General features: G+C 29.5%; 1 protein-coding gene across 1 annotated transcript in view; it reads right to left on the bottom strand.

Moving 5' to 3' along the window:
* Positions 1–228: 228 nt before the first annotated feature.
* LOC107437390 (transient-receptor-potential-like protein) overlaps positions 229–12392 on the bottom strand; it is a 264329-nt gene continuing 252165 nt past the window's right edge. The window contains exons 10-13 of the mRNA XM_071188199.1: positions 6250–6297; positions 4974–5039; positions 3381–3496; positions 229–1882 (exon numbers count right to left, since the gene is read on the bottom strand). Of these exons, the coding sequence (XP_071044300.1) occupies positions 1546–1882; positions 3381–3496; positions 4974–5039; positions 6250–6297 (567 nt within the window). The 3' untranslated portion in view covers positions 229–1545. The remainder of the gene's footprint in view (positions 1883–3380; positions 3497–4973; positions 5040–6249; positions 6298–12392) is intronic.

Consider the following 12392-nt stretch of genomic DNA (forward strand, 5'->3'; position numbering starts at 1 on the left):
TGCTTAAGACCTTACCCCGGGTGAATGTAGCTGCTGACATAATAAGAGAGATGTCTGGAGTTTTTGCCAATGTACGACGATCACTCGGATCACTTTGGTGTGAAGGTGATGGCTTTAATGTTAATGGGCGCATTTTTGAGAACTTCCATTAATAGGGTATTTAGTGCTGTTTCATTTCATTTTGTAGAATAAAATATTTTTCTTCATTTTATTAGTTTTTTCCCTTCATTTTATTGGATTTTTTTCATTCTATCTCTGTTTTATTTCCAATCATTTCGTGACACAGCATGTTGCGTACTCTAGCGCTTTAAAACTCGCGTTCCAACCTTGAATATTTTGGTGATTTGTGCTTTTCTAATTGTTTTCTGTCCCTTTTCAACGTATGTGCAATGGGTTTTGGGATTATTTGAGACTCTATGTATAAAATGATGTCTGTGAAACTAAATACGCTTATTGTTGATGATGTACGCAGTACTTCTCTTTAATGCCATAATATTCGTTTCTCGAACCATGTTTTCGCTCAAGCTTAGCCGTAAGAACGTGTAATCAAGTTTAAGAATGGTTTAACCCTCTGGCGGCTTAGAAAATAGACAAAATTAGGAAACCCCAATACGCTATATTCCTATCTAATAACATGGAAAGCCCTGTTTTGCTGTGCGGAGAAGACTGCAGGTTAAAATACGACCTTTTACGCCCAGAACCGTCAGTGGATTAATTTGTACGATTATATGGTTCAGCTTTACAGCGGGCTCCAAAAATGTTAAACGATATTGTGTTTCCTGATTACTAAGATACAGAAGATTAGAACAGACTCAACAACTCCTTTAAAACGTTACTAGTTCTCTTTAAGACATTCTAGCTTGTATAACTTAGAGGAAATTTCCGCTGCATGTAAGACTTTAAATTATTTTTAACACAATGCCTGCAGTTTAAAATTTTTTTTAATGAGTTTAACATTTATTAAATCAAAATATACTAAGGTAATATCAGTAATTAATCACATAATAAAAATTACATTAATTTTGTACACGATCAAACTGTTTAAGAAAATTCAATAAAATGTTATCCAGACCACGAGTCTTAAGTCTTATTAAAGTCTTAAGTCTTGTAATTTCATATATATTTATACCAGTAAGAGATAAAATATGCTTTGAAATGCATCAATTTTAACATTTATATATTCCATTTATATGAACTATTACTTCTTTGGAAAAGTTCTTAGTTTCGAGAAACGCTTTGGGAAAATTTTACAGTGGTGTTCCCACTCAATTCCACAACAGTAATGCATCGATAGATGTATATAGATATACCATTAAAAATTATTTTTTGTAATAAACAAATTTTGAAAGTTTGCATTCTAAATTTTGAGTCGATGAACGCAATAAATAAATAATAACGCTAACGAATTTCAATATTCAAATTGACAAATACACGAGGAATGAGTCATGTTCCTTAAATTCAATACGAATGTCCCAATCTATATGATCTAAATATCTTTTCATCGTAAAATATCTGTACAAATAATTGACTCTTTAAACTATTTTGCTATAATTGTGTGAAGAGATGTGTTTGGTACAGTTCAGAATTGACTGTAGGAGGTTCTAAGGGTCCATGGGGATACTGCGAGTCTCTTGACAAAAGAAGTCGCATTTCATCACGGAGACAAGTCACAAGTTCTTGTTTGAGGCTTTCAAATTCCATAGGAGTCATTGCGCCAGTTGAACTCATAGGACTTGGTAAATCTGCGGATGGTGCTTGTCCAAAGTTTGGTGACATCCATGCTTGGTTTCCTCTTAAAGAACGAATAATGTCCCTCTTTATACTGTCTATTTGTCCCGTGTTTCTAGCTGTTTCTCTTTTGCGATCTTCTCTCAGTTCGTATCTGTAATGTAATATGTGTATAATTTAATAAATTTGATTGAAATAAGGCTTTACAAAACGAAAACAGCATTAACGCTGTAAAGGCACAAATACTTTTTGCGATAGAGTACTCTGGTAACGATTCTGATAAAATTCACAATAAAATTTGGTTTTATAATATGTGATAAGTTACTTTACTGTATGACATTTTAACGTGTTGAACAGTAAAAATGTTCACGTTTGATACAAACGCAATATCATATTATTGTGAGAACACATCATCATCACCTCGTAAACTTAAATGCCTGCATTGAGAAATTAATAATATATAAAACCATATTTAATATTATTAATTTTACTTGAATCGTTACGAGAGGTTTTCGGTAAAAGTTACCGTGTTTTTGGTGTCCCCATAGAGCTAGAAACACAGTAAATGTTACCATATTCTGGTAGTTTGACCATACGTTTTTTTCAGTGTAAATTCAATGAAATATACATTTTGTTAATCTATGTAAATGCTTATGCTAAAACCCAAAATTTGAAAAAAATAGAGAAAAAAACTTGAATAGTAGTTATTTGTAAATTATTATACTTTGGAAACTATTTAAATGATTTTTTTTAAAATCTTAGGTTTTTAGCATAAAACGTGAACTAGATTAACATAATTTGAAAATTTTACTTTACCCGAATTTTTACTCTTCACTTTGCGGAGATTATTTATAAATCGCTTTCTGTGACAATTGTTTATTATGCTTTTAAGCCTCATATTCTACTGCAGAAAAAAAAACTGTTTTCAGTATTTTCTAAAAGCTATTGAAAAATATTTATGCTGATGCTAACGTACTCTGAATGCGTAATTGCTGTAGTAATGTTGCTATAGTTAGAAATAATTCGAATGTAAATCAGCTTATGAAGGGTGTAAAAGATTTAAACCGCTGACAATAAATTAAAATCCATTGTTTGACTTTTAATCTTTCTGTTGTTGTCTTATGTCACTTCTCAACACTAACTAGCCTATTTTAAAGCTGGGGGTGCGTTTCTTCTTGTTTTTCAGTGGCGCCATCTATTTCCAAGAATTCGACTTCTGCCATACGCATACGTCACAACCCGTTTGACTGGGAGGACGCATTCACACACTATCCATCCATCCACTGATCGAAATTTTGACCTGAACCAGAGCACGATCAATCTCCGTTCCAGTACCCCCAAAGGTATTAATTCATTATAGGAACTTGAAGGAATTAGTAACCCCGACAGATTTAGCGTTCACCAGTCACCCTTTTGTACATGGAAAGATTTCAGCCTTTAGGGATCGAACTCACGACCTCTTGGACATGAGCCCAATGCCCTACCAATCAGGCTATCCCGGGACTTATATTTTTCTAACGACACTAAATACTTACAACTTCGTGTATTAAAAATAACACTGTAATTTAATTGAAAATCTGGATTGAAGACCATTTATATTTTATGATTAAAATAATTTTTATAAATCTCATAGTTTTTTTTAATTATCTTACCGTAAACTTGATATGTCTTGCTTAATTTCCAATAAATCATCTTCATTGACACCATCTTGTCGCAACTGTTTCTTTGTCATATGTATGTACCGACTTACAAGTCGCTTCATTACATCCTGTGATTAAGAAAAAATCGTAAATTTAATATTTGTCGAAACAAAAAAAGTACAAAAAAAAAAAAAAAAAACTATTTTATAAGATTGTTTGAATGCACAGCTCTTTTCTGAACGATGAAAAAGAAGGATGAAAAAAAATAAATAAATAGGGAAGGCCTAAAATCTGTGCTGAAAGAATGATAATACTTTTGCATAAAATTCCAATTATGTTGAACGATGGGAAATCGTTTAATATCACGATTTTTTTACATAATTTCATGTTCTGTAAGTCAAAGTTTAAGGGTAGGCTTAATTTGATAGAGCGCTCGATCCCGGGATCAATACGAATTGCGCACAATGGTAGACAAATTATAGGTAGAAGTCCTTTGTCGGTTTTGCCTTAGGATATTTTACGTCAGCATTGTGGCCACCGCTGGGATTCAAACTTGGCTCACCTCATTGGAAGCAAGCGCTCTACCATCACCTCCTAGAAGAACGAAGGCCTCAGCACGGATCAATTTAGTAGTCCAACGTGACGAACATAAACTGCGCAGTCGATGAAAAAGAAGAAAGATATCACTACGATTGGGCTACTAAGTTGCGCTGTACTGGAAAATACGAAAGATGTCATTACGTTTGGACTACTAAAGGATCAAATTTCATGCTTATGGTAACCCGTGCTAAGGCCTTCTCTTTTCTAGGAGGTATTGACTCTACACGCATTTCGAGCCTTGTAGATATTTTTAACCCCTGGAAGCAGATGGGTCACAGGTGTCCCTTACATATTTTGAAGCTCTTATTTCAAGTAAAAATATATTTCAGTATTTTGTAATTACTAAGAACAGTCTAATAGTTAGTAAAAAAATCTGGCTAGATTCTCGGAATAATATTTGTTCTAAAATGTAAAATCCAAAAAAAGTAGTGTTAATTTTTTTTATTCATGTTCAAAAATTTATTCATAATTGATTTTGCAAATTTAAGAAATTTCAGCGATGAATTACTATTTCTCTGAGATCCGAATATTTGAAAAATTATTGTTTGGAAAAGAGCTATGTTTAGAAAATTTTACCTTTAAACTCAAAAAAGGATACCGTTGTTCGATGCTGTATTTTATTACCAAAAATTATTAAAATGCTAAATATTATGTATTTAATTTATTTTGACCTAAATTGATACAAAATAATGAAATAAAAATTATGAAAGATATGTTTAATGAAAACTTTGCTTAAAAGGATAATGTGTTCTTAGAAGCATTTTATCAATAGAACATAATGTTGTATGTGCAGAAAAATGAATTCGCACTAGTTTTTATCATAATAATACTGCTAGTTCTTCTTTATCTCTGAGAAACTGGTAAGTAAATTTAAAACATGAGTGTGTATTTTTAACAACAGAATGCAATTTTAACTAAGTTTTTTCAAAAATCTTCTTTCAGAGTATCTTTCTTTAAAACTTAATATTGTATAATGAAATAAACAAAATATAAAAGTTACTGTACCTGATAGTTTATATCACTTGGTCGGAAATTGAATCCTGTGTGCTGGTGGTTGTTATGCCGATGTGGCTACAAATAAGAAAATTATTAAATATATAGTTCAAATATTATACTACCTAGCAAGACCTAAATGAAGTTTATTTTCGTAAGTAAAGGAAGTAAATCATTCGTGAGTTTGTTGATACTTTTATGACCTATTATAAGTATAGTTGTAGTAGATGCCCTAATTGTTATTTGGAATATTTATTCTGCACTTTAGGTTTTTTTTAAAAAAGAAATTTACTTATTTACTTTTTTTTTAAATGCTCTCTTTAAAAAAGTTTATAGACTAATTTAAAGTTTGAAAACTGTCTGGTTTGTAAGGTTTGAAAATTGTATTCCGTTAAAAAAATACTACACTGCAAAAGATTCCGAGTCAAATTACGGTAAAAAGTACTGGTATTCAGGGTGCCGGTACTTTTTGTCGTAACATATAACAGAACAAAAAATCTGATATACTACATAGTTTTTACTGTAATAATTACCGTAAAATCATAGTATTACTCTAATGAAATAAATATTAATGTAAAAATTTCGGTATAGTATTTTACAGTAAAAATAAACTTGGCGGATTATGTACCCAAAGTGCCTGAAAATTATACCGTAATTTGACAGTGTAGTATCAAAATAATATTGATTAACAAAAGTTTTTGGAATATTTTTTATTTATATAAATGCATACATTTATTGAAACCTGGTGACGCAACAATATCAAAATATTTAATATTAACAATGCAAAGATGAATATGATTTATTTTATAATTATCAAGGGTTGTGGAAAAAAGTAAATCAAATTTTACAACTAAAAACAAACTTTAATATAAAAAAAAATAATCTTAAAAAATAAATTAAGAAAATAATCTAAAAAAATTGTCTACACAAAATATTTCTTTAAAATAAAACCTTTTTTTATGTTGGTGGTGAAAATAATAATTATTGTTTTGTTCTTCTTTTTCATTATTGCGGAAAAAGAAAACGGATTTTGGAACCTCAGTACTTATGTAACCTTTAAATAATAGGATTAATATTTCGTGCAGTTTCAGCACACAGCCTAAATATGTTCAGTAGAACCATTAATAGATACTTTCTTTCCAATAAATAACTTTACTACGAAGAATTCCCATGAATTACATAGGAAACATTCTATTTAACTGACAGCAAAACTAAGTAGATTTATGGCCCGTGTTAGAGATTAAGGATAATAACCAACTACTGCTACTTCTACTTTGACTATGCTTACCTTACTATCGGATGGATCACCTATGTAATTCACGTTCTCACTTTCTGGCTGCACAAAAAATAAAATAAGTAAGCATTTGCATGCAACTATTGATGCTAAATCAAATCAAATGCATGCACTTTCAGAAAAAATGTTCCTTCGTTAATTGGAGCTTAGTTTTGCTTTTTATTTTTGCATTAAATCTGCAATTATGTAGGTAAATTGTGTGCTTTTGTTAATAAATGCATTCCAAAAAATATGAAAAAAAGTGTTATTCTATGGTGGTTTCAAAATACAGGTGCATTAGTAAATTTATTTAAAGAATATCAATGAACACAAATGAGAGCATCTATGAACTGTTCAGAAAATCAAATGATTAAGAATTAAACTTGCTAACAATATAATCAGAGGGTAATACTAATAAAATAATAAAGAAACAAAAGAAGTTTATTTGTTTACTTTAAGTTCTCTTTCCATCAAAATCTCTATTAGTTGCATATTTCAAACGATTACTCTGTAGGCATAAATGCTATAAAATGTTTAAGAAATTTTAAATTATTCTCTAAAGGTACAGATGTCCTTTTTTGTGCAATTTTTTCTTTTCAAAATTTCTTTCCTGCAAGCTTTACCATTTACTTTTTTTTTCTGTTTGAAATTTTAAATTTTCTATCCACACTTCTGAAAAAAATCTCAATCATGCTGGTATATAATTTATCATAATGTAAATGAATCTCTTAGAAAAAGAGTTTGCGCATATATTAAGTAAAAAAGAAATGAAAATTCTAAAGAAAAGAAAAGCATGTTTTATACAGAAAAAAAAACTGTTTAAAGATAAATGCGGATTTTTTCTGTTTTAAATCTGCAAAAACTTCCCGTTTTTTTGAAGACTTTCTCCGTATATTTGACGGTTTACAGGTGTTCTTCACAAAAGTAATTTTTCGTTTTGTTTTTTATTCTAATAATAAACGGATTTAAATTGTTAATTAATATTTTAATTTTTCCATGCAGTTTTGCTTAGCGTAACATAACTTTATTCTTTTTTCAAATCATTTCACGATTATTTTCCATACTTGCTCTTTTCTATATTTTTCAGAATTTATTTTATAGTTTTGAACAATAGTGCAAATAAAATTGTGATTCAACTGCATTGTCGAATTGATACTCTACATGATTATCATCTGTCTATAGATAAAATTTTTCGGTAAGTTAAATAAGTGCGTAAGTGCCAGGCATTTTCATAAGGGTGGGTCAATATAGTTTTAAATGTTTTTACAGCTAAATATGTTTTCGATTAGTAAGACTTTTAAGATAACGACAATTTAAGAATTTCTTTTATAACCTAACACTTGAGCTGATGTGGCCGAGAGGATGAAATGCTCATCTCTCATTGAGGTAATGCGGGTTCGAATATCGGCGCTTACTGCTCATTCTGTTTTCGACTCGCAAGGACTATAATGCTGACATAGTTATCTTATAGAGCATTTTTTTTAAAAATGCTCTTTTGTCGAGTCTTTTTGTTGAAATAACAGAGTTTGTAAAAAGTACAGCACTTATCTGCTTAAAAACAGGCACCCGTTATAAAATAAGAGCGTTTTTCTGTAAAATAAACGATTTTATACTGGTATACATGAACTTACAGTTTTTTACTATAAATTTAACAGATTTTTTATACATTGTAACTACATTTTCGCGTTCCCCTCGAAGTAAAATATTTCCTTATAAGTGATAAATATATGACTTTTTTAGTTCCTGAAGGAATAAATATAAAAGAAATTATTTCTCATGAAGCATAGGTAAACAAATGATAAAATTTAATGAGTAAAGAATTTAGATAAGGGAAAAAATAAAGTAGTATTATCACAAAATATCATGAAAAATGTTCTTACAAGCTTAACTGTTTTGAGCTAACAAGTTGAAACTGTTTTTAAACACTTTACTACCGTTATTTTCAGGTTCTGGAACAAAATTACTTTCCCGGTAGTAAAGGAAAAAGTATAAATTAGCAAAGATAAGTTAGCATGAAAAGATTAATTATACCAATTGTATAAACCCGGTGCAATTAAAAATATTCAAGTGATAACGTCCATGCTGTCGATGCAAAATTTTTACCTCAGAGATATTTGTAAATAGAAAAAAAAAACATCAATTTGAAAATCACCCTGGTTTATTTTAAAAATAAATATTTCATTATTTATTAATTAATATTTACTTCATTCTTTATTATTCCGATATTTATTTTGTTTTTTATTGATTTAGTATTTATTTCATTTTTATTGATTGAATATTCATATCATTTTTTTATTAATATAATATTTACTTCATTTTTTATTAATTGAAATATTCATTTCAAGTTTTATAAATTAAATATTTATTTCATTATCTATAAATTAAATATTTATTTCAATTTTTATTAATTGAGTATTATTTATTTTTACGTTATAATTGAATATTATATATATAATTAATTGAATACTATTACTTATTATATTTTTGATTATTATTGAAATATTAATTTCTAGAAGGAATTATGATGCAAAGAAATTATAATATGTAATCTTGTAAATTCAAAATTTTCTGAAAAATGAATGGTATAAATGAGGAAACTTGACATAAATAGAAAACCCAAAAAAAGTAATCCTGAATTTCGAAAGCGTATTTTTTGAAAGCACAATTTTCGAAAGCGTCTACCATGCATGTTGTATATGGACCAACTTCGAGGTGGTCCATACTTGTTGGAAATTTGTTATTTACTCCACGGAGAAAAAATAAATCGGGTAATATTACATCAGTGTATTGTAAAGACAATAATGGTAAGAAATATAATTCTGGTTATTAAAACCAAATAAACGGTATTGAAACCATTTATTTTTCTGTTCGTCTGGTAAAGGTTTACCGGAAACTCTGATTTTTAAAATTGTTGCTTTTATTACCACACATTTAATTAAAAGTACAAAATTGGCTAGCAAATTTAACCGAATAAATGGTTTTTCCAAATTTTACCACTTTTACCAAATCTTATTTATTATAAAACCATATTTTACTGGTAGTTTCATTAAAATTTTTATCGTTGCGCTTCGGTAAGAATTACAGAGTTCTTTTAATACTTTCCCAAGAGCCACAAATACGGTAAATTTTACAATATTCTGGTAGTTTTTACCACACTTTTTTTCTCGGTGTGAGAAAACGTCTATCTTACAGTAATATATTTTAAGCTACAAAAATTTTAAAATCTTTATATTTGTTAAAACGAATAGAGACAAATGCAATTAAGTCACAAGTGATAAACTATGAAACAAAAAATAATATTAAAATTACATGTCATGGTAAAAAGTAATATATTTATAGCACAAAAAATGCATTTAAAGTAAAAATCATTAGTGCTTAAAGGATGTTAAAATTTAATTAATATGTCACGCAATCCAAATAGCCAAAAGCAACTATATAAAGTAGTTAACGAAGATTTATTATTGCTTTCTTTGAATAAAACAAACAGTAATTTTTTCCATTGTAAATAAATGAATATTTTGTTTTGGTTCTGTCTACATTAATTTTGTTCTGTCTACATTTTACGTCCATTAACATTATGTCTATAATTACGTTCTTTTTACATGTATTGAAATTAGATAAACAAAAAGGATTCATGAATAAACTTAAAAATATTGTTTTCAAAGAGAAAAAGACAAATAAATTAAAATTAAAGAAAAAAAAAATTCTTGTAGATTTAAATTTTTTAGATTGATATGAGATGGGTTATTATAATTTTTTCAAATGCTGCGTGCTGACATATGTTTTTAAAAAACGAGATAGAAGTTCCCATAACAACAACTTCCAAAACAATTTTGTGTTAATAAACACTTTTTGTAAATAACCTTTTTCGGAAAGACATCTTCATTTCGTTAATGTTTTGAAAGACATATTTTGTTTATTAAAATGCCAGACAGTTTTTTTATTACTTAAGAAACTTTAAAAAAAAAAAAGAAATACTTTTTGGATAAAAGTTGTTCTGTATACAGTAAACTTCACACAGTCTATTCACTAGGGAAAAAAATATGGTCAAAACTAACAGAATAGGGTAAAATTAACCGTGTTTCGGGCTCTATGGGAACACCAAAAAGCTTGGTTGTTATTTTTATCGAAGCTGTTCGGTAATGGTTTCGATAAAACTAACAATTAAATACAGTTATACAAGATATAAAATTTGGTAATTTAATCATAATACCTTCAAAAACCCTTTATTTAAGTGAAATTTACTTTTAAGAATTTCCTGTAAAACGTTACCATATGAGATGAAATATAACCAATTGTATGGTTTAAATATGGTATATACACCGAAGAGACATTACATTATGACCACCCTGCTAATAACATGTAGGATCACCTTTAACACTCAAAACTGTTAGCACCCGTCGTGGCATTGATTCCACAAGGTGCTGATAGGTAGTCTGAGGTATCTGGTACCAGGCGCTCGCCAACTGGTTCTGCAATTCCCTCACATTGCGAGATGGTAGCGTGGTTGCACGAATTTGGTTTTCCAAGTAGGACCACAAATGCTCTATTGGATTAAGGTCAGCGGAATTTGGGGGCCAAGACATGACTTGAAAGTCACTGGAATGTTCCTCTAACCAATTCATGACGATTCGACCCTTATGGCATGGTGCATTATCCTGTTGGTAAACACCATCCCCCGCTAGAAAAACTGTTGCCATGAATGAGTGAACCTGGTCTACAACTATGTTCAAGTAGCTTACAGACATCAGGGATTGTTCTATGAGGATTATGGGTCCTAATGTGCCCCATGAAAACATTGTTCCTGGACGAGAAACCATGAAAACCTGGGCGAGCCCATTGTTATAGATGGAGGGTGGTCATAATGTAATGGCTCTTCGGTGTAAGTGTTTTATTAACCAGAATTATGTTTTTTTTCCTTCCAGAAATGTAATTATAGTGCAGAACGGCAATTTCAACAGATTTATTTTTCTCCATGTACACAGTTAGAACTTTGAGGAAGTGTTAAACAGTAAATATCAATTAAATTTGCTGCATTTTAATATAGTTCGAGGGTGAATCAAAACATCCTACGAATTCTTTTTATTGATTACTCACATTGATTAATATGTTGAGAAACAATTGCCTATTTAGAATCTTATTAATATTGCAGATAATTTGATTGGAATTGTGGTTTAATGTGTCGATTTTATGACTTAACACTGAAACGACAATGTAGAGCTTTTGCAAAGCGTGTTTCTTACGTTAGCCATAACGCTAAATTCATTTTCTACCCCTTAGGGAGACGGTCATTTGTAAGAAGGCTTTCGCATATGTGCTGAGAAGCTGAAATAGCGTTAATATTAGAGATACGGAGAATTGTAACGCTTTGCAAAATCTCTCTAATAGTGCAGGTCCTAAATATTAAAATAAAAGAATTTGTAGAAAAATGTATAGAATAAGACTTATTACAAAATAAAAGAGAAAAAAAGAAAAGGAATTTTACATATCTTTTCAAATTAAAAAATAATTTTCTATAATTTTTTAGGAATGGTAGTTTTAGAAAATTGCGTGAAATCAAATCCAATATAAAGAAGTAGTCCTTACCAAATTGAAGAATGTAATAAAGAGATCAGAGAAAGAAGCCTCTGTGCTTGAAATATTCATTATTCCTATTCATATTCATTAATTTTATTGCATTTTTAGAATCTTTGCATCTTTCATCTTTTCATGTTTTCTTTTTCTCTTAAGAAAGGTGTTAGTTTTTAGAACACATTCATTGTTGTAACATCTACTTACTTTCAACTAGAAATTATTCTTCCTTTTCATTTAAAAGCAAATTGTATTCTTCATTTTGCTGATATCGTTATTTCTGTGCTATTCAAATATTATATCGTTAACTTTTAATTATTACGCAGGAAAACGGTTGCCGTCATTCGGGGCTACTTTGTGCAAATTCGAATTTGGCATTTTTCAAGTGCTGCTATTCAGTATTATGTTTTTTTTCACGTTAAAAATGTGTGGAATTTGAAGATAGAAGTCTCCTCTATTACTACAAACATTTTTTCGAATTTTAAAACAATCTCAGAGTGTGTTTTGTTTATCCAATGTCAACAACTTTCCGTGAACGTCGGATGTCGAAAAGTGTGCGTGGAAACTTTAGCTGTGAAATGCAAAGA

This window comes from Parasteatoda tepidariorum, chromosome X2 (assembly GCF_043381705.1).
Source record: "Parasteatoda tepidariorum isolate YZ-2023 chromosome X2, CAS_Ptep_4.0, whole genome shotgun sequence".
Taxonomy (NCBI): domain Eukaryota; kingdom Metazoa; phylum Arthropoda; class Arachnida; order Araneae; family Theridiidae; genus Parasteatoda; species Parasteatoda tepidariorum.